The 21059-nt window shown below is 42.8% G+C and overlaps 2 protein-coding genes across 2 annotated transcripts in view; one reads left to right on the top strand and one right to left on the bottom strand.

Annotated features, from left to right (window-relative positions):
- Window positions 1-491: 491 nt before the first annotated feature.
- Window positions 492-7128, bottom strand: pxmp2 (peroxisomal membrane protein 2). Its single transcript, XM_007901912.2, has 5 exons — window positions 6945-7128; window positions 4452-4568; window positions 3775-3937; window positions 3200-3319; window positions 492-2421 (listed from the first exon to the last, which is right to left on the bottom strand). The coding sequence occupies exons 1-5, from the start codon at window positions 7049-7051 to the stop codon at window positions 2353-2355; spliced, it is 576 nt and encodes a 191-aa protein (XP_007900103.1). The 5' UTR covers window positions 7052-7128; the 3' UTR covers window positions 492-2352.
- A 385-nt stretch (window positions 7129-7513) lies between these two features.
- The window catches only part of pole (polymerase (DNA directed), epsilon), a 36480-nt gene continuing 22934 nt past the window's right edge, over window positions 7514-21059 (top strand). Inside the window, exons 1-20 of the mRNA XM_007901911.2 lie at window positions 7514-7621; window positions 8961-9096; window positions 9324-9404; window positions 10300-10344; window positions 10585-10677; window positions 10773-10927; window positions 11416-11554; window positions 12097-12177; window positions 12795-12902; window positions 13403-13513; window positions 13855-13940; window positions 14975-15094; window positions 15701-15833; window positions 16155-16268; window positions 17029-17241; window positions 17668-17775; window positions 18416-18544; window positions 18784-18886; window positions 19233-19379; window positions 20469-20614. Coding sequence (XP_007900102.2) covers window positions 7563-7621; window positions 8961-9096; window positions 9324-9404; window positions 10300-10344; window positions 10585-10677; window positions 10773-10927; window positions 11416-11554; window positions 12097-12177; window positions 12795-12902; window positions 13403-13513; window positions 13855-13940; window positions 14975-15094; window positions 15701-15833; window positions 16155-16268; window positions 17029-17241; window positions 17668-17775; window positions 18416-18544; window positions 18784-18886; window positions 19233-19379; window positions 20469-20614 — 2307 coding nt within the window. The 5' untranslated portion in view covers window positions 7514-7562. The remainder of the gene's footprint in view (window positions 7622-8960; window positions 9097-9323; window positions 9405-10299; window positions 10345-10584; window positions 10678-10772; window positions 10928-11415; window positions 11555-12096; window positions 12178-12794; window positions 12903-13402; window positions 13514-13854; window positions 13941-14974; window positions 15095-15700; window positions 15834-16154; window positions 16269-17028; window positions 17242-17667; window positions 17776-18415; window positions 18545-18783; window positions 18887-19232; window positions 19380-20468; window positions 20615-21059) is intronic.

Below are 21059 nucleotides of genomic sequence, written 5' to 3' on the forward strand. Positions count from 1 at the left end.
AACATGGGCACCACAGGTAAGCCACAAGTAAGATGGGCACCACAGGTAACATGGGCACCACAGGTAAGCCACAAGTAAGATGGGCACCACAGGTAAGCCATAGGGAGCATCGCCCTTTTAGTGACAATATAATGAGTACTTGGCCTGCTTCGTGCTCCCTGCTCGATCCACCCCACTGTTGGCGAAGGAGCTCTCAGCCATTCTGCCCCTGTTGTCTGGAACTCCATCCAGGGGGTTCCTGTGACTCACTTTCATCCTGCCCACTCTAAAGGACCATCTTCAGATGGTCATCTGTCCGGCCCCCAACCCTTCTTCAGCTCCCCTGCCCAGCTCAGGTGCTCAACCAGATGTTCCAAGTGCTTTGAGACATTTCCCTCCCCCACCTCCAACGCGTGAAAGGTGCTTTTATTGTATTGTAAATTGTATTGTATCACATAATGACTCCCTAATATGTAGCGGTACATTGAAAATAAGATACGAGCAAAAAGCTGTACAATTTTGGCAATTTTATTTTGCTGTCAACATCAATACAACTATACGCATTTTTTTTTCTGAAAACTGAATAATTTTCTGAAGGAACATTTGAGGTTTTGCCCTGCCTCATGCTATCCATTGATGTATTGCTTCTGGTTAGACCAACCCACTAAATTTCAATGTACACCTGCATCATGAACATCGGGCGGGATGTGATATGACAAACATTGATAACCAAACCAGGTTTATTTTCAATCAGAAATAAATGCAAAACATATTTTTTGATCATTCACACTGGAGAGAGAAAATGGTGTTGAGGAAATGTGCAAAAATGTTTTGTTTAAAAAAAAGTTAAAATCATCGTGAGCAATCATCCTCTAACACAGTGTAAAACAGCACTAGAACTTGAAAAAACACTGCCTGTGATGAATTGGATGCTTATAGGATGCATTTATGTAAGTTTAAATGTGAAATACGGTAAACAAAAAACTGTTTTAAAATTAATGTTCCAAATTTTTAACCAGGATTGAATTTTTGCAGAAAAATTATAACAGTTTGGTTTGGGGGCATTCTTTCCTGTGCAGAATTTTGTCTCTTCCCACCAACATCCAGCCAGCAATTTCTAAGGTACTTTTACCTTTAATTGATTATACAAAGTTAAAGACATAGAGACAAATTTAGCAGTCTTCAGTCTCAACCAGCATTACTTGAAAGTCACTCATTTTATGAGCAGATAGAGTTAGATTCACATGACATACTGGAGAGCAGAAAAGCCACTTGTAAGCTGGTCACAGGTCCTGAGCAAAAGACCAACCCTTTGACATGTAATTAGTTTTGTTTTTAGTAACAATAATCCTTGTTTTGATATAGTGCTTTATTACTTCTTCGAGACGTCTCAAAGCGCTTCACAGAATATACTGTAAGGTGAATTGGCTGAGTATTTTGTGGGCAAAATGTTAGTTATTTAATAACTATACATCTGTTCCATAAACAAATTGTTGAATGATGAATTGAAGAAAAGCTTGTCTTAATCTGCTCGTGAAGACTCACTTATAACTATATCTGCCCTCTTCAGCTAAAAAATAAACTGCATTACAGCTCCCCATTGCATATCCTAATAACATCCTTCTCAGTGCTAGAGAGGAACTGTGAACTCTGAAGCCCTTTGAATTAAACACGTGTCTGCAGAACATTCATTAAATTTGTTATTAAACACTTTTTAATGCTTCAGATACATCTGTATTACTAACAAATTGTGAACTTAATAAAACATTTATGCAGAGCTTTGGCTTGAGTACAAACAAACAGGATAACCATATTATTGGCCATCTCCTTCAAGGGAGAGGGGAGAGATGCACATTTAATTCAAACAGAACATAAAGAATGGTACTTCATTCTGCCTATTTATGCTATTCACAGGAGGTGTTTCTTTATAACCCACCCTGAAATCAAATACCATCGCAGTTGCATGGCTAACCAGTGCATTTATCAATCATGCACACTTTAAGAGCTAGCCATCCATTTTTAACATAATCCAGCCCATTTATCCTGTATAAAAGCATCTGTGTCCTGAACATCAGTGAAGAAAATTATGAATCTAAGGAACTGACAAATGTTCAGTAGTGATGTGTTAAAGAAAAGATTTTGTCAACACTTTTTTCAATACGACAAATAATGTTGTATCACAATGTTTCAGGAAAACAATTAACTTCACAGTTCATTTTTAAGTAGGTCGTCCAGTGGCTGTCTTGTGGAAATATAGAAAACTGTAGGGTTTGGCCAAAGTCAGTTCATTGAATCCTTCCGATGGAGTCAAAGTTATTTCCAGGTTGGAAGGAACCATTCGAGGCAGAGACCAACACTATCGAAGGAATGCCACTATCTCCTGATGGAAGCCAGGTACGCGTACCAGAACAGAGCTACCAGATTAGCGAACAGCACCCGGAACTGAAAAGAGGGACAGTAAAAGGATCAAACCAAACAGGAGGAAAGGAAACACAGACTTTGATCTTAGCTATAGAGAACTCCATACTAGAATCCACAATGATTTTATCTTTGAACTTGCAGCAACCCAGTAGCATTATTGGAAGCAAAATCATCTGCAAACAGAAGCACTGTAATTCTATCGGAAATGCCTGGATCAGACATACTAAATCCCTCTCTCTCAATGCCATTCAATACATTATTGATGAATACTGTGAATAAAGTGGCGGATAGACAAATTTGCAATATCCCCCTTTTTAGAGACAAATGTTCAGTCAGTGTTCCATCAACCCTTAGCACTGATCTTAGATTTGGAATACCTATCCTAGGTAAAACATAAGAGCTGACCATGCATTCCCATAGCTTTTAGCTTCTTCACGAGCTTCTTGAGGCACTAGTCTGAAATCCTTACAGAAATCAATGAACAGAACTTAATTGGGTTTCCGAAGTCTTACGAAGCTCTGAGACCTCATACAAAGCCACGAGGTGCCCCACACATTTCATTCACCTTGAAAGCTTTACATACTGGTTTTGTCTATACAGATATGTGTTGAAGAAGCATCACCTGCTTGCTAAAGGGTTACATAACACTCAGGCTGCAGATTTATTCCATCATTATGCATAAATACTGTAAAACAACTTGTTACTTTAACTAAGGATAGGTCAGTGGCAGTTAAGCACCATGAGCAATTCCAAGATGAAATTTTAATATTAATCCATGCAACCAGTGAATATACTGTACCTGAGGAGGAACGTAATTGATGTTAATGTATTGAAATATTGTCCAAACTTTCCAGTTCATTTTCAGAGCTATCCAGTAACTGGTCTGCATTTTATCCTTCAGTGCCTTCATTTTCTTCCCCTGTCATAGACAAAGTAATACAACATTCAGATCAACGGATTGCCTCAGACCTCCCAGCCCAGGTGATTGTATGGGACAGAATCCCTTCCATTAACCCTACTTTAATCACTCTGAATCAAAGATGATTATTAGAACTACTCCAACTCATAGACGAAAACACGCTCCTTAGCTGAGCCAATCACGGGTACCATTGTTACAAGCACTCTGGGATGCTATCCTGCATGAGGGGCGCTATATAAATGCAAGTTGCTGTTGGATATTAATAGCACCATAGCATTGGTTAAAATGATACGAGAGTATGTCCCAGTGCGCTGGCGAACAATCCTCCGATAAATTGGTCATTCACGCTGTGGCCATTTGCAGGAACTTGCTGTGCTCCATGAAATAAAAGCAACCTTCTGAGCCAGGGGTAAGAGTGTTGCCAACAGAGCAAATGGATATTCACTGTGACCCACCTCGAGCATACTGATAACGAAGAAGAAAAGAGCCAGGAAGGCTGGAGCAAACACCAGACGATCTACAAGCAGTCTCTTTATTTGTGAGAATGCAACATTGGATGGGATATACTTGTCCAGAAACTGATAGAAGAAGTGACTTAGAGGCCCTGTGAAAACCAGCCTGAAATCAAATAAAAATAAAGCAATGCATTGTAATATTTTGCAGCACAGAAATATGCCATTAGGTCCATCAAGTCTGTGCTAGTGTTTTTCTCCACATGAGCCAAATAATCTATTAGCACTCTCCTACTTGCTCCCAATACCATTTAACATCCCTATATTTTTAATTCCTTAAGCATCCTTCAAAAATCTAATTCAAATGCACTTACTATTATTATTATAATTCATTATTTAGAGACTAAGGAATATGAAGTAAAAATTCTGTTCAGTGTTATACATTGGCGATACACCTGTTAGTGGCCACTGAGTTGATCATCAACAGTGCTCTGGAATATTACTGACTGCCTGGCTCAGGTATCAGACTTCTGACCTCCATAGAGTACCTACTTGATTCTATTCTTCCATTACCATTTTGTATCCTTCCTTTATCAGGGTCCAGCAAACTGTACCAAATACTCAAAATATATGACCTAACTATAACTACGCCCTTGAATGTAAGTCTCCAGTCTGCTTACCCAAATACTCCAAATCTGATCGGACCTCCAATGTCGAGACTCGTTCCTGTGTTTGGTTGCTTGCCCCTTCTCTCAATAACTTGGGACAGAATGTTTCCAAATCCTGAGAGGATTCCACTGCGAGGAAAATGAAATAATGAGTACAGTATTCTTATAAAACTATATTTGGGTGGGAGGAGTGGGGGAAGAGGAGTCAAGAAATTGTACTGGCAGTTTAATTTTAAAAGCTGTGGGATGTGGGTACTGCAAGATATTCCTAGTTTAAATACAGCAATATCCGAAGAGATTCCACTTGCAGATTAGGATAATAAGCAAACATGGAGCATCTCCACATGTATTAGATTACACGTAGTTGTTTCGGCCACCAAATACATAGACAATCCACTTTTCAGTATACCCTTTGAGGCATTCTCCCAACATGAAAGCTGCTATATAAATGTAAAATTATTGTTGATTACATGCTCAATGTTAACAGCCATTTCATTCAAGGTTATTAACTCAAAAGGCAAAACTAACTTTGTGATTTGATCTAAACAACAAAGAAAATCGACTGCCCATGGAATGTTTGCATTTACAGAAATTCAAACTATTTTGAGTGAGTGAGAAGTTCCCTGATTCAATCGCAGTCTGTGCTGAGTTAACTCATTTCAATCAGGGCAATAGAATGGGTGCTATAGTTTCCTCAAAGTCCTGGGAAAGTGAACAATCACAATGGTTCCTGCTACTGATTGATTTCAATGGACTCCTGCTAAAAATGCGCATATTGGTGATGGATGAAGATAGGATTCCAAGTTGGGTTCAGATGTAATTCTGCCCACAGTCAGCTAACATTCAATGCTAAACTCACAATGAAGAATTGCCACTAGGGTGAGGCTTACAAAAATACAAAAGATACCTGAAATGTATTAATAAGTGCAGTGACTGACATATTATGTAAGTCTGTTCAGTGAAGCAGGCAGATCGCAAGGACAAAGTTGATGTTGACTACTGTTAACTTTTGTGTGTTCAAGTTACATATAATGTCAATTTCACTTCAGCAAACTTTGCCCTGTTCAGTGTTTCTTGGGTAAATGATAAACCACTAGATTAACAGTGAACCCTGTGATCTGCACCTTCAATTAAAACAAACATCTGGTTTCAGTGAGACTCAAGTGCCTTCTCCCTTAGGATCAAAATTAGCAAAATTAATAATAATCCTTGTATTTGATAAAGAGCTTTTCACGTCATTGAGTCGTCTCAAAGTGCTTCACAGGATATACTGTAAATTGGATTGACTGTGTATTTTGTGGGCGAAACTCCGCAGCAACAACAACAACAACATTACATTTGTATAGCGCCGTTTTCGTCGGGAGGACGTCCCAAAGCGCTGGACTGTCAGAGTTTCGGACATGAGTTGGGATTGGGGAGGGCAGGGGGGGGAAGCAGGTGATCAAAAGCACGGTCGAAGTGGAGGGTCTTGAGATGGGTCTTGAAGGAGGCAAGGGAGAGGGCAAGGCGGAGGGACTGTGGGATGGGAGTTCCAGAGGGGGGTGCAGAGTGCCCGCCCGCCAATGGTGGGGCGGGCGAGGTGGGGAACATGAATCAGGCTGGAGCCCGCTGAGCGGAGGGAGCGGGCAGGATGGTAGGGGGTTAGGAGGTCACAGAGGTAGAGTGGAGCAAGGCCAAGGAGGGCTTTGAAGGTGAGGACCAGGATCTTGAACTGTATCCTCGGTGTGATGGGAAGTCAGTGGAATCGGGCGAGGATGAGGGTGATAGGGTCACGGAGGCCCGGTGCCAGAGAGGACACAGGCTGCAGAGTTCTGGATGATCTGCAGCCGATGGAGGGAGAAGTTGGGGAGGCCGACACGCAGGGAGTTTGCATAGTCGAGCCTGAATGTAGTGAAGGCGTGTATGAGGGTTTCGCCGGCCAGCGGTGTGAGACAGCGGCGGAGGTGGGGGAAAGCATAGCTGAGGGTCAAACAAAACGCCAAGGCTCAGCCCGGCGGAGGGTGCTTCTGTGGACGGTGATGCCGTCTGCGCCCGAAGTGCGGAGACACTGACGGGAGCCAAACAGAAGGGGCCTCAGGTCCTGTTGGCGTTCAACTGAAGAAAGTTAGCGGTCAAACAGGACCTGGGGTCTGACAGACAGTCTGTCAAGGAGAGCAGTGATCCTGGAGTCCAGGGGGGGAGGATTACATCATCATCTCTCCCTCCCTCTCTCTCTCTCTCTCTCTCTCTCCATTTGAGGCTAAATGCAATTTGGGGCCTTGAGTCAAATACCTATACATTCATTGTGGGGGGAAGAGGAGAGAGGGGGTACGCGGGTCAAACCAAATCACCAGAGACAACCAACGCACCGAAGGGAATAAGGATTTTTTTTTTTTTTTTTGCAATGCAACTCCTGCTTCAAACTTCCCGGAGCAGCTGCAGTGCCGGATTTCCCGGCTGTGGGGGGGTGGGGTGTGGGGGGTGAGGGGCCGTTTCCACGTTGGGCCGTCGCCGGTCGGTGCTCACCTGGTGACCGACTTGGTCGGGATCGGGTACTTCTTGAGCAGCAGCAGGTACTGTTGGAGTAAGAGTCGGTCGAAAGACCGCCCGGGCGCGGTGTGCCCCGCCATCATTCAATCACTGCCGACGGTAGGGGGGTGAGGGGGGGGGACGGACAGCTCCCGCTCCCCGAGAGCGACGCGCGCTCTCAGCGCGGCCGTAATTACCCGAATAGGAGGGCAGACGCAAATTTTTTTTTTCTCCACCGGAAGCGTTTTATTTCGGCGCTGTTCGGTCCATCACCAAACTGCGGTGCGGGAGTTCCTTGTATCCCTCCCACCCCGTGAGGGCTCACAACCCTTTATAGTAGTAGTAGTAGTAATGATGATGATGATCACCACAGGAGGGGTTCCGGTCCCGGTGCTCTCCGGCAGCCCCTGTTTATGATGTGCTCGCGTACTCGGGGGATTACAGTAACACGGTGACGAGGAGGGAGGCGGGACTCCAAGCCCCGCCCCCGCCCCCCCGAGCATCCGACCAATCAGCGATCGGTCTCGCGGTGACGTCGGGCGACTCTCGCGAGAGCTGACGGCGGCGGCGGCGGCAGCGCGGGAAGGCGAAGCGGTCGGAGAGAGCAGCGGAGACATGGTGCTGCAGAACAGCGGGCGCCTGAGAGCCGAGCGCGGCGAGAGCGCGGACAGCCCGTGAGTTTATACCGTGCCGGGGCCCGGGGCAGCACAGCACAGCGCTCCGGTTGCGCCGAGCTGCCAGGGTTGTTGTTGTTGTAGTAGTGGTGGTTGTTGTTGTAGTTGTTGTGGTGGTTGTTGTTGTTGTGGTGGTTGTTGTAGTTGTTGTTGTTGTAGTTGTTGTGGTGGTGGTGGTTCTTGTAGTTGTTGTAGTTGTTGTTGTTGTTGTTGCTGCTGCTCTCGGTATAGGGTCAGAGGCCGGGGGGGGGGATGGCAATGTACCGGCAGCAACTGGCAAATACAGGGTGGGGGTGGTTTGTCTCGACATGGCAGCCGCGGCAGTTGGTTTGCGCGGAGCGACACCCCCGCTGACAGCCATGGGGGGGAGTGACCTGGTTTAAAAGGCGGGGAGGTGGGGTTGGTGGGGGGTTGACATTGTTGGCCAGGACCAATGTTATCAGATGGTCAGAGGGGGGGGGCAATGAGGGGTTCACGCCCACTTGGGCGGTTTTTGTGTGTGCTGCTCCATGCGAAAATGTTTTTTTTTTGGGGGGGGGGGGTGCGAGTGCCTAATTTTTAACCCAAATATGATTTAAACCTGCAAAAAGCATCATCGCCCGTCTGTCCGACGGTCGGTCGGTCCGTCCGTTCCCTCCCTCCCGCACCTTTCAAGACCTTTTCTTACACGGTTTCAAAAGCACTGACCTAAAGCGCTAGCCTTGGCCACTCTGCTACCCTACAGTAGGCGACGCAAAGCTGTTGAGCTACTCTCGGGCTACTAGTATTTGTCTGACTTTGAGCTACAAACACATATTAATTTCTGGCAACCCTGGGCAGGACAGGACACCGGGGGACACTCCCTTCTCTTTTCAAGTAAGTGCCATGAGATCCGTAACGTCCGCCTGAACAGGCAGACGGCACCTGGGTTTAATGTTTCATCTGAAGGTCTGCACCTCTGATGATGCAGCTTCAGCAGCACCACACTGGCGTCTCGTGAACTCAGTTCCATTGTAGGAATTGAACCCACAACCTTCTGACTCGGACATGACAGTGTTACCAACTGAGCGAGGCTGGCGCTTATAACACATAAGGGTATATGTTACAATGTCTAAATATATCCACAGAGTGAGATTATGCATTGGATTGCTGGTTGATTGCTTGGGACAAGGCTGCAATTGGGGAGCTCTTTCCCCCATAGACACCCCTTACTTTATTAAAGGAAAGGTCTGTGAGGAGTGGTCTCTACCTCAGGAAGAGTGACTCAAGGGCAGCTGTTTAATTTAATGTGCATCTACACAAGGCTTTGGAATAAACATCAAATATTAATTATCTAATTGAGTCATTTTTGCTTTTGTAGTGACGATGGTTCCGCTCTTTCTGCACTCAAGCGCTTGGAGCGCAGTCAGTGGACCGATCAGATGGATGCACAATTTGGATTTGATCGTCTGAAAGATCCAGGAGAGAAGACAGCCTGGCTCATTAACATGCACCCAGTTAGTCACACATCTGAGTTGTGTTTTGCTATTAATAAATTCAGCTGTAAAATTGAACGTAAATGTACATGATGTGGTGATTCCAAACTGTAGAATTTTTATACATGAAATAAGTTGACTATGTTTTTCAAAACAGGTTAATATTATTTTTTTGAAGTTGCTGTCTGCTTTTTTTTCCAATCGTTATTTGCTACACTGAATTTGTTTTCCTTTCATTTCTCTTGCAGACAGATATTCTGGATGAGGACAAGAGAATGATCAGTGCTGTAGATTATTATTTCATTCAGGATGACGGGAACAGATTCAAGGTCTGGAAAAGTGCATTTCGTAAAGGATGATCGATTGTCATTTGTAGGCTGTCTCAAATTGATTAATTAAACAAATGTTTGTGGGGCAATTCTATGCGCAATTTGCTGCCACGTTCGCCTACAAAGTACACAGTCAATTCACTTTACAGTATATTCTGTAAAGCTCTTTGAGACTCCTTAACAATGTGAAAAGAAGCAAGTATTATTATTCAAATGCAAGTATTATTATTGATGAAAAGTTTAACAGTTTTGGCTATAGGGTGCAGCCATTAGTTAACAAAAAAGATTGTATTAATTTCTAGACCAAGAAATGAACAATATTTGGGAGGAGGTGTAACAAAATAAGATTGTTTCCTTTTTTATTTTTGGTTAGCGGGCCATCACCATGATTGAGAATCCAAACCAAACTCTGGGTCTGCATTAAGCGCTCTGTGAGGGGCGCCATATAAATGCAAGTTGTTGTTTCCATGCATCCCACCTACAGATAAAAATTGTTGTGTAATTGGAATAGATTATGCCCTCTCTCCTGGAGGGATACATCCTACTTATCCAATTCTGGAAAGTATTAGGCGCAGGCTGGTAAGAGCAAGGATTGGAGACCCCAAAATTTGCATTGGGGTATTGCTAAAGTTTAACCAGCTAAAAGCCGCACCGGTGCCATTGAAAGCACTCTCTGGTAAGCTTTCCTGTTGCTTGCCCAGTTAGGACCACCCTACCTGGCTTGGTTTGTTAACAAGAGCTGAGTGGGAAGAACCCCTTTCCCCATTCCTGCTTCTATTTCTTTAAACCCCCCCCCCACCCACCACCACACCGATTAATTACTTTTATTTGTACGTCTAGCTTGTTATTGGTCTTTGTGCTTCAGTCATTGACTGTCTGTTTGTTTGATTTCCAGGTTGCTCTTCCTTTTCAGCCATACTTCTACGTTGCTACAAAAANGGTTTGTAGAAGTCTGAAATGGATGTATTCAAAACTGAAATGGTGCAAAATATATGTAGTTTTATACATCTGGATATATTGTATACAGGCTAAGTCTACAACTTGTATTTTCATTTTTAAGGAGGAATCTTAAGCGCTAGGGGTGATGATGTGTTCTTACATTGTAAGTGGTTTGCATATCTACTCCCCTATAACAAACAGCTTATTTTTGTCATTAACATGACCATTTTGTGAAACACAGGGCTATGAGCGAGAGGTTTCATCATTCCTATCTAAGAAGTTTCAAGGCAAATTAAGCAAAATCTCAACCGTCCCCAAAGAAGACTTGGATCTGGTGAGTTTTTTTCCACTCTACCCGTTCCCCTAAGGCGACCTGAATGAAAAGTGTGAGTGAGTGTTAATTCATTTTCGCATTTGTTTTTATCACAGCCTAATCACCTAGTTGGCTTGAAGAGGCAGTACATTAAGCTCGCCTTTAACACAGTTGATGACCTAGTGAAAGTTCGGAAGGATATTTCCCCCGCTGTAAGGAAAAACAAAGAGCGTGAAAAATCAAATGATGCCTATACTGCTATGTTATCCAGGTAATCATTATAGGTGGCACCTCCCTTGCTGAAAAACGATAGTGATTTGGGGGTTTCTTCCTTCTCACTCCCTAACATTGACACTTAACTGCTGGCTGAACCTCTAGGCATTAAGCAACCTCTGGAATCACTGGAGGTTCATCCTGTAGCCCCTTGCCCCCCTTTAAATCCAACTTAAAACCTGCAGTGCCTACAGATCTCCTCTTCTTCCTTGCTCGGGGTCCAATCGTGCCCCTGAGATGTTATCCTACGTGAAGGATGCTATATAAATGCAAGTTGTTGTGGTGTGGTCTCTTTAACAAAATAAAGAAAGTACTGTGCTAACTGAATTTGCAAATTAAACACCCACCCACATACCATGGCTGATCGTTATGTTGTGTTGGACTGCTAGCTATTTAACTTTTGAAGCCCTCTTTTGGTGCAGTGTGAAACCTTTTATTCTCTGCTGTTTAGAAGGAGCAACTTGTTTGTTTCTCTTGTTATGGCAGCGCACTGGCTGGGGGGAGCATGGCAGAAGCAGAAGGAACGTCTAAAAAGATTGCCGATCAAATGGAAAACATAATTGAAATTCGAGAATACGATGTGCCTTATCATGTCCGTGTGTCCATCGACCTGAAGATTCATGTGGTGAGCCAACTCCAGGGTTTATAGCAGTTGATGTACAATTAGAACAGCTCTAAACCATTTGGTCACTCATTCTACAACTGATTGTGGGGCATTGCTGTGTGAAATTGGCTGCCATGTTTTGCCCGCAAAATACACAGACAATCTCTAATATATTTTGTGAAGCGCTTTGAGCCGTCTCAACGACATGATAATGCAAGCATTATTATTACCAGCTGATTGTTTTTATGGTGAGGAAAAGCTAGTGGGTATTGTATCCCTAGTTCACTTGTTACCAGACCACGTCAGCTGTGTCTAAGAGGAGTTATAGTGGTCTTTCAAAGATCTTTCTGTGGATAGAATACCAGTGTTAAAACACTCAAGTTAAATCAAAGTATTTCTTTAAAATGAGAGCTGTGTGAAATCTGGATGGTCGAAATCTTATATTCAAAGCTTTGGTTTAGTTGAAAAATAATCCTCTAGTTTAGCCTGTTTGTTTGCTTTGAAGCCCTGTTGTACGCTGATTAAAATTCTTTTAACTCTTGCTTTTAACTCCTTGTCATTAGGCACATTGGTATAATATCAGAATCCGTGGAGGTGCATATCCTCCTGAGATCATACGCAGGGATGACTTAGTTGAACGACCAGTAAGTATATGAATGTTTAGTCTAATCCAAATAAATGCACATCTGGTAGTCACAGTTATACAAAAAAATGCAATTCTGATTATAAGAACTTGTCCTTTTGCCTGTCAACTAGTCTTGCATAGAAATAAGAGAGTAATAGGGAGCCATTCCCATCCCGGAGCTGACTACTCTATTAAAAGGAGATCGACAGATACATGAGTAGAAGAGGTTTAAAAGGATATGACGAAAGGGAGGAACATACAGGTTTAAGGCTCCATGTTCCTGTTTTCCTTGGTTCCTATGCCAACTCCCTGCTCTTTCCCTGTACGATTTTTGTATTCTTCCTCTTCAAGTATTTCTCCATTATATAGTGCCACTGTAGTTAAATGTTTGTGTGTTTAGACAGAATAAGTAGCTGTACTGGTATTTTGAGGAAGGAATCGCATTGCAGATCCAATATTTAAGATCTAAAGTTTTGGAGGATGTGATTAAAAAATGTTTGTATTCTGATAACCTGTGTATATGATGGTCTTGAAGACATTCAGATCTAATTTTGCTTCTGTTTTTTGCGTTGTGTTAGTCTTCGGAGGATGAATTTGTCAGTGATTTGTTTGATAATTATTTCTGGTTCCTTCCAGGATCCTGTTGTTCTGGCTTTTGATATAGAAACTACCAAATTGCCACTGAAGTTTCCAGATGCTGAAAATGACCAGATTATGATGATCTCCTACATGATTGATGGACAGGTAAAATCAGACAAACAAAACAGATATTGAGTGGGAGAAACCCTGCCCCCAGTGACTGGCCTGCCCTTCAAGTCCTACTTGGGCACTTGGAGGTGGGTCTCCTGACGTGAAAGGCACCATACAAATGTAATTTTGTATTGTACTGATGAGCCAGGCTGGTGGGTCTGTCATCACCCTGGAGTACTGCAAACCCGCCTGGCTCTGGAACCAGAATACTGAAACTGCCACAGAGGATTGAATTGATTCCAACATTCAGTTTCCACATGTCACTTTGGAATCATTTCAGCTCCAAGGAGACCCCACTTACCTCCACCAGTGAAGATAGTTACTAGTCGATCATTTTGTGTCTGACAAGCGCAAGTTTGAGTCCTCATTAGGTGGATGGCAGGTACCAGGAACTCCCTGAGAGCTTCCTGGTGAGCAGCACAGCTCAGCATGAAATAAATGTTTGAGAGCATTGCTAGCATCTTCCTGCTCACAGCAGTTATTTATGTTTTCAGGGTTATCTGATCACAAACCGGGAGATTGTGTCTGAAGATATCGAAGATTTTGAATTTACCCCCAAGCCTGAATATGAGGGTCCTTTCTGTGTGTTTAACGAACAAGATGAGGTGCGTGAGATCAATTAGGATTTAATTCTTAACTGTTTTTATTGGTTCTTTGATCATTACTCTTATCTCTCCCAAGCTTCAAATGCATCATTCTTCATGCTCTTTCTCCTTCCTGCAGTTGACCTACAATAAGACTCCTTCGCTTGCTCTTAACTTAATCCTTCCCATGTCTACCTCATTATTCTCTTGTTCCTGCAACTTGCAAGTGTTTTTAAACACTAATTGTGGTGACACCTAACCACTTATTTTCCTGCTGTTTTTAACCTTGTTGTTGCACTTCGTTGTGGGCAAGAGGAAATTTCCACTTGTACACTTTTTGTCATGCGTTTGCTTTGGTTTAGGCCAGTTTAATTCGGAGATGGTTTGAACATATCCAAGAAATTAAACCCAATATATTTGTGACATACAACGGTGATTCTTTTGATTGGTGAGTACCATATCAAATGTAAGGATTATATTATAATTATTGTCTCGTTCAGTTTTCTCTGTTTAGCCTTAGTTTCTAGCAGTGGCATCAGACTGCCATTGAAGCAGACAATCCCATTTAAACAACTCTCTAGTGGTGTCATTGCTGAAACATTCACATTGTTGTGGACAGTTTTATGCAACAATCCTGTATGCCCACAAAATATGCAGTTGATTCACTTTACAGTATATTCTGTGAAGCGCTTTGAGGCGTCTTGAAGACACGATAAGGCACGATATCAAATGCAAGGATTATTATTATGTCACGAAAGTTCACTGGTGAAAGTATTCTTGTCTCTGATTTAGAAGGATATGAGTTCCCAGAAGAGCTGAAGTATTACTCTAGTGTTGCTAAACTAGAATGAAGAATATAAATGCAAGTGTTATGAGTCTGTGCCCCACTGAGAATTGACTGAAGAAAACCTGGTTATGTTGTGGGAACTTGTTCCATTGTCCACCTGGTTAACGTCATCAGAGAATGAATGAAATAGCTCCAGAATGAATGAAACTATGTGGAGCGAAGAATGAAAAATGGTGTCAATGTTGAGCCCACTAATCTTTTCTATTAATAGAAATTCTGGTGTTTCAGATGCAAATTGAATTAACAGGTTTGAAGGAAATCTATCTTTGTGTTTGTCAAGTTTGAAGTCAACTAGCTGTAGTTCATATTTCCTGCCACTCGATGTCGTCAGAAAGCCGAGGTTGCAATTCAGGATGTCAGCATTGCACAAGATAACAATAACGTTTGATATAGTCTTTCGTGTTAGGAGGATGTCTCAAAGCACTTCACATGATACGCTATATAGTCTAGTAAGTATATTTTGTAGGTGGACGTGGTAGCCCATTTGTCCCACTAATAGCCGTGAGGTGAATGAACAATTATATCTGGGGGAATTGTTGGCCAGGACACTCCGAGAATATTTTTACTCTAGTAAGAGAGAATAGGTGCCTCTTTGTTTTCAAACACTGTATTTTCCTCCTGTTTGTGTTTTCCAGGCCCTTTGTAGAAACTCGGGCAGCGGTGCATGAATTGAACATGTATAAGGAAATTGGCTTTCAGAAGGACAGCCAGGGCGAATTTAAAGCCAGTCAGAGCATTCACATGGACTGTTACAGGTACAGCCTTCTAGCTGCAACTGCATTAGTGCAGGTATGCAATGTTGTAGCAAGCATATCTTGTGAGCGACCATAAATCTGATATTTGATAAACACTTCATCCACCAGTAGAAAGAAGAAATGTTAGCGGTGCTTGTTATTACTGGACAACCCAACTATAATGAGTGTCTGGATCCAAAGTCTCTGACCCTGCATTATATCAGAGGTCAGGAAAATAGACTTCGGAATTGTTATGGTGCTGCTGACATCTTGGGAAAAGTATAGTCAAGGCATAAAATCCCAAATAGCCTTGTTTGAATGAGAGCTTCTGCTCACGTTGATACTGATTGCATGACAATTGGCCGGACTTCAAGATCATTAGGCTGTCGCCAACATCACTTCAGACTATGCTGTGCAGGAAATTATGGCGCTGACTTGATGAGCTCCGATTCAAGGCTGGTCCACAGGAACCAACTTAAGAGGGGAACCGGTATAATGGAGTTTTTTATTGACGTTTTACTCATTAGACAGTGTTAACCCTTTTTTCATCTGTTCAGTGTCACACACAGCTGTATGTTTGTACTGCTGTTAGACTATTGGTATATAATTGGTCTCTTCTTTTGGCAGGTGGGTGAAGAGAGACAGCTACTTGCCTGTAGGCAGTCAAAACCTTAAGGCTGCAGCCAAGGCCAAACTGGGCTACGACCCTGTGGAGCTGGACCCTGAGGATATGTGTCGAATGGCCACCGAGGAGCCGCAGGTAATGGCAGCAGATTGTTGCTCAGAATTCAGTTTGCCACAGTGCAGTCGCCCAAATCTTACAGTGTTAATGCTGCTACATATAGCGTCCTAAAGTTCAAAAGGTTTGGCACATTTCTACCGAATCTCGTTTGGTGACCTGTAAGCATTCACCTTTGACTTGTACGGGATGTACACAAACATGCCATCTCTTCAGCATGCTGGATATTGTCTTAAGTGAAATAAACCTCTTTGAAACAATCATTACATTTAGAACAATTTCAAGGTGCTCAAAGTTAGTAGCAAGGAAACATCCGATTTAACTTTTGTGTTTCTTTGGCAGACTCTAGCCACGTACTCGGTGTCTGATGCTGTGGCAACTTATTATATGTACATGAAATATGTACACCCCTTTATTTTTGCCTTGTGCACCATCATTCCTATGGAACCAGATGAGGTAAGTACGAGAATGTTAGGTTATGTTCATGTAAGAATTAATGATTTATTTTTCTCAACTTTTCTTAAAGCAATGTGCCTTTAAAGATGCTCGGTGAATAATGTGTGACAATTCTAGTGTTCCTAAAACATGCCACAAGGTGGCAGGAACACATTTGTGATCAGTAAGATTATCAAAACGGCTTGAGTTGTTTATCCTATAATCCTTATTCCTAAGAATATAGACTTCCATCAGATTTCCATCTGTTGATTAATTGGAAAGAGATTATTTGATTTCAACCATCTTTCCTCTTACTGTGCTGCTACACATAGATTATAATATAACAGAAAAACTAGGCATTCAACATTTAATATATTTATAAGTGCTGCTATATCATGTTCCTTTTTTGGTGTCTGAGACATGCAAAAACCCATCTCTACGCATTACAAAGTGATCAAAAGGTCTCACAGTGCCTCATGGGTTTTACTGAAAAGAGCAGGGACAGTATTAGTAGGTAAATGTGGTAGCCAGTTTGTGTGATGTCCCACAAACAGCCATCAAGTGAATGATTTGGTTGGTTGTTGTCAGGACACCAAGGGAAACTACCTTCTGTTTTTAAACAGTGTCATGGGATCTTTAACATCCATGATTACAGTAGTGCCAATAACAGTTCTTTAACCAAACAGTTGCAAAATTAAAGCTGTAACTCTTTCAGAATAAATATACTGATTATGTCTTTGGATTCCAAGAAGTAACATTTTTTATTTGTCATTTTTGCTAGGTGTTGAGGAAGGGTTCTGGGACACTGTGCGAGGCACTCCTAATGGTTCAAGCCTTCCACGCTAACATAGTCTTTCCAAATAAGCAAGAGCAGGTCTTCAATAAGCTGACAAATGACGGTCATGTCCTTGACTCTGAGACCTATGTGGGAGGACATGTGGAGGCTTTGGAGTCCGGTGTCTTCCGGAGTGATATTCCTTGTAGATTCAAAATGGTAAGTGTTGAGAAGGGAAGATGTAAAGCATAGACTGGAACTGCCTCTATCAGCAACATAATCGCTTCAAAGATACCAAGCACTTTTTTACAGGAATTAATACTCAGTGTAATGGCTATTTTTAAAGGGAAGAACAGCAGCCAGTTTGCACACAGCGGTCCAGAAACAGCCATGAGGCAAATGGCCAAGTTATCTGTAGGAGTGCTGTTCAATTTCCCTTACGTGACATAATTTTGGGAGTTTTCCGGCGGCTCAGTCTTGCCAGCGGTTTCAGTGTGTGTCAGACTCCAGGGTGAGGGTTGACATTTCATTTCAATTCGACGTGTTCAAATCGGTCCCTGCCTTGATTTTCAAATCGTCTTTCATCGAACAGAAAACTGTGTGAAAATAGACTCAAGTGAAATATCTGCTTATTTTTCCTTTTAGAATCCAGCAGCTTTTGATTTCTTGCTTCAGAGAGTAGAGAGCACCATGCGACATGCCATCGAGGAGGAGGAGAATATCCCCCTGGATCAAATCACCAATTTCCAAGAGGTCAGTAATCTGACCAATCCTGTGTGCTGATGTGCGTTTTAATTGTGATCGCTTGGTTTATCTCGGCTGCTTTAAATGTTTTTCAGAATACTGAGTCAAAATTAAACTGTAAGATAATATTTGCTCTGTGTTAACATTAAATAAAACGGTCTGAGTAAGTTTGAATTGCTGGAAATCTATTTAACAAGAGAATGAGTTATCGTGCCTATGGACTCTCCAGCGTTGACTGACAACTGATCTATGTCATAATATCCATGTCCAGGGCATCCATTGAATTTAAACACTTGTTGTTAACTACTTTTCATTAAAAACCTTTCATCAGTGCTCTTGACAATTTTTTTGGGTCAGCTGGGCATCTGACTCACGCAAAAACTCGTCACTATGCTCAAGAGTGTCCAGACTCGACTGTGCCCTTGAGCTTTGAACTAATTGTGTTGGACTCCCAATTGTGCTGTTGAGCATTTGCATATGGGTTTTGGCTTTGTGTGTGGTGTGTGTGTGTCTGTGTGTGTGTTTAAAAAGGACAAATTCTCTGCAGGTCTATCAATATTGGGAAGAGGATAGGTCAATTCTTCGTGATCCCCATCATCAGCATTTCATTACCAGTTTCTGTAGCTTTTATCTGTTCTTGCCCCTCTAGGTGTGCGATGAGATTAAAAAGAAGCTGAATTCCTTGAAGGAAGTTCCCAACAGGATTGAGTGTCCCCTTATTTACCATTTGGACGTGGGTGCAATGTACCCCAACATCATTCTGACCAACCGCTTACAGGTAGAGTGAAGGAGCATTAATGCGCTGTGTGGGTTCTGTTTAATGGAGGGCAGAATACGGGAGGATCTTGCTTTCTCTGAACGAAACTATAATGGTCCGTACTTCAGGCCCTTCAGCTGGTCATTGCTGCTTCCTCTTGCCTAGCCAATAGACAGTGCAGTATTGATGATGTGTTGAATAACTTGCATCTTGTATGTTTAAAGTTGCACTTTTGAACATTGTCTCCTTTCTCTGTGTAGCCTTCTGCTATGGTAGACGAAGTCATCTGCGCAGCCTGTGACTTCAATAAACCAGGAGCAAACTGTCAACGCAACATGACTTGGACATGGAGGGGACAGTTTAGTGAGTACAGCTGAACCCTGTCAAGTCACAGAATGTTACAGCACAGAAACGGGCCATTCAGCCCGTCAAATCTGCTCTGCTAGTTTTCTCCACCTAAAACGCAAATTTAATCCCATTCTCTAGCTTGCATCGTGAGCCTAGGCACAGTAACTCCCCTTTTTTTTTCACATAAAAATAGACTGATGTCCTATAGGTTTTCTAAGATGAAGTTTTAAAATTCTTTTAATTTAAGAGTCCTGCTTTATGTTTTAAAAAAAATTCTGTATTCATTGTGACAAAACTCCGGCTAATCTGCAACAATCTCTGCCTATTATAGGATGGGCTAACCTGACATTTCTCTCTACAGTGCCAGCCACTCGCAGCGAGTATCACCGCATCCAACAGCAGCTTGAATCTGAAAAATTCCCTCCAATGTTCCCGAACGGCAGGCCACAAGCCTTCCATGCGCTAAACCGCGAGGAGCAGGCCAAGTATGAAAAGAAGCGATTGGCAGGTAAAGCTCCTATTCGACTTCAAGATCCTCCTCACTCTCGTGTTCAAATCCTTTTACTCCCTGCACCTCCCTACCTCTCCGACCTCCTCACTCCCAAATCCACCACCTAGCGCCTCCGCTCGACTGGTACCGGCCTCCTGCTCGTCCCTCTCGCCCTGCGCTCCACCATTGGAGGTCATGCTTTCAGCCAGTGCGCCCCAAAGCTCTGGAACACTCTCCCTCTGTCCTTCCGCCTTGCCCCCTCTCTCCCCTCTTTCAAGTCCCGCCTGAAAACTTTCCTCTTCGACCGTGTTTACGGCCACCTCCCCGCGGCTCGGAATCAGGCTTTGCTCCACCACTGTTAAGCGCTACCCAGCGTGGAGGGGGCTATGTATTGTATTGCAGTGATGTTCTGTTGTGGGTGGGTGTCCCATTTCCCTAGAGCCATTATAGTCACTGTCTCTGAGACTGAATGACAGCCTCTTCCCAGGTCTTAACCAATGTAAATTCAGGGCATCAACTGGATATGCCTGGTAGTGAGCTAGGCTTAATTAAATCAAAATTGCCACTAGTATTATTAATTTAATACTTTTCAACTAATTGCAATGGGAAAAGAGCCAATGGACTGATATCCTTCCGTTGTAAATTGGTAGACTGAAATCTATTTATGACGCTGGCAGTATATTGACCTGTTCCACAGTGTCTCTGACAGCGTCAGTTGGAGAAAACTAGTCTTCTCATCAAATCAAGTAGGAAGGAAGCTAATTTATTTTAGTTGGAGAAGGAATAATAGAGTATAATAATAATCCTGGAGAGAGAATGAGTCACATAACAAGTGGCAAAACGTTCACACAATCCTGCATCGTTGCTATCTGCGATCCAAGCATATTATAAAAAGAATTTGTTTTTCAAAGAAATGTTTCCAGCAGTGATATTGAAATGGATACATGCGCTAAGTATTTTTAAATTGCTTTGAGTTTGATTAAAAAGCACTTTACTGTGCAGTTGCTGATGGTAATTGATAGACTCGTCTGTGTCCTCTGACTGGAATCCGATGGACTCAATAATTCTGAAAAATTTGTGTGATTCCATCTGTGCCACCTGTTTCAGACTACTGTCGCAAAGCGTACAAGAAAATCCACAACACAAGAATAGAGGAACGGGTAACGACAATTTGCCAACGTGAGAACTCTTTCTATGTGGACACAGTGCGAGCATTCCGTGACAGACGTTATGAGTTTAAAGGCTTGCATAAGGTGAGTAAGATATCCTTCATCAACGACAAATTACATTTGTATAGCACCTTTCACATTGGGAGGACGTCCCATGGTGCCGGACAGTCAGGGATTTGGACCCAAACAAGGGGTTGGGATTAGGAGGATGACAGAAGGCACGGTCGAAGAATAGGCTCTTGAGAGAAGGGAAGGAGCAAGGCAAAGGGGCTGGGACGGGGGCAGAGAGGCTGAAGGCCCGATGGCTGATGGTGGGGTGGTCTGGGCCAGCGACATGGAGCAGGCTGCTGTTGTGGCTTTTGTAAATGATTCAACGACATATTGGCAGAGTTTGGAAAGTCCCAACAATAGTCACGATACAGGGCCACTCCAGAGGGTGAGGAGAAGGAGCTTAGCACTAGCTTCAGTTAGTATTGAATCTCGCTCATGCTATTTGGTAATTAAGCTGTCATTTTGCTTATTATTGTGT

Source organism: Callorhinchus milii, unplaced genomic scaffold, assembly GCF_018977255.1.
Source record: "Callorhinchus milii isolate IMCB2004 unplaced genomic scaffold, IMCB_Cmil_1.0 Scaffold8, whole genome shotgun sequence".
Taxonomy (NCBI): domain Eukaryota; kingdom Metazoa; phylum Chordata; class Chondrichthyes; order Chimaeriformes; family Callorhinchidae; genus Callorhinchus; species Callorhinchus milii.

What these genes read in the sequence shown, in the direction of transcription:
- pxmp2 (XM_007901912.2), bottom strand. Translation starts at nt 7,051, where the DNA reads ATGATGGCGGGGCACACCGCGCCCGGGCGGTCTTTCGACCGACTCTTA. An exon ending in TCGTTATCAGTATGCTCGAG is followed by an intron (nt 3,320 to 3,774) that starts GTGGGTCACAGT and finishes TGTCTATGACAG; the next exon opens with GGGAAGAAAATGAAGGCACT. An exon ending in TCAATTACGTTCCTCCTCAG is followed by an intron (nt 2,422 to 3,199) that starts GTACAGTATATT and finishes CCCTCTTTTCAG; the next exon opens with TTCCGGGTGCTGTTCGCTAA.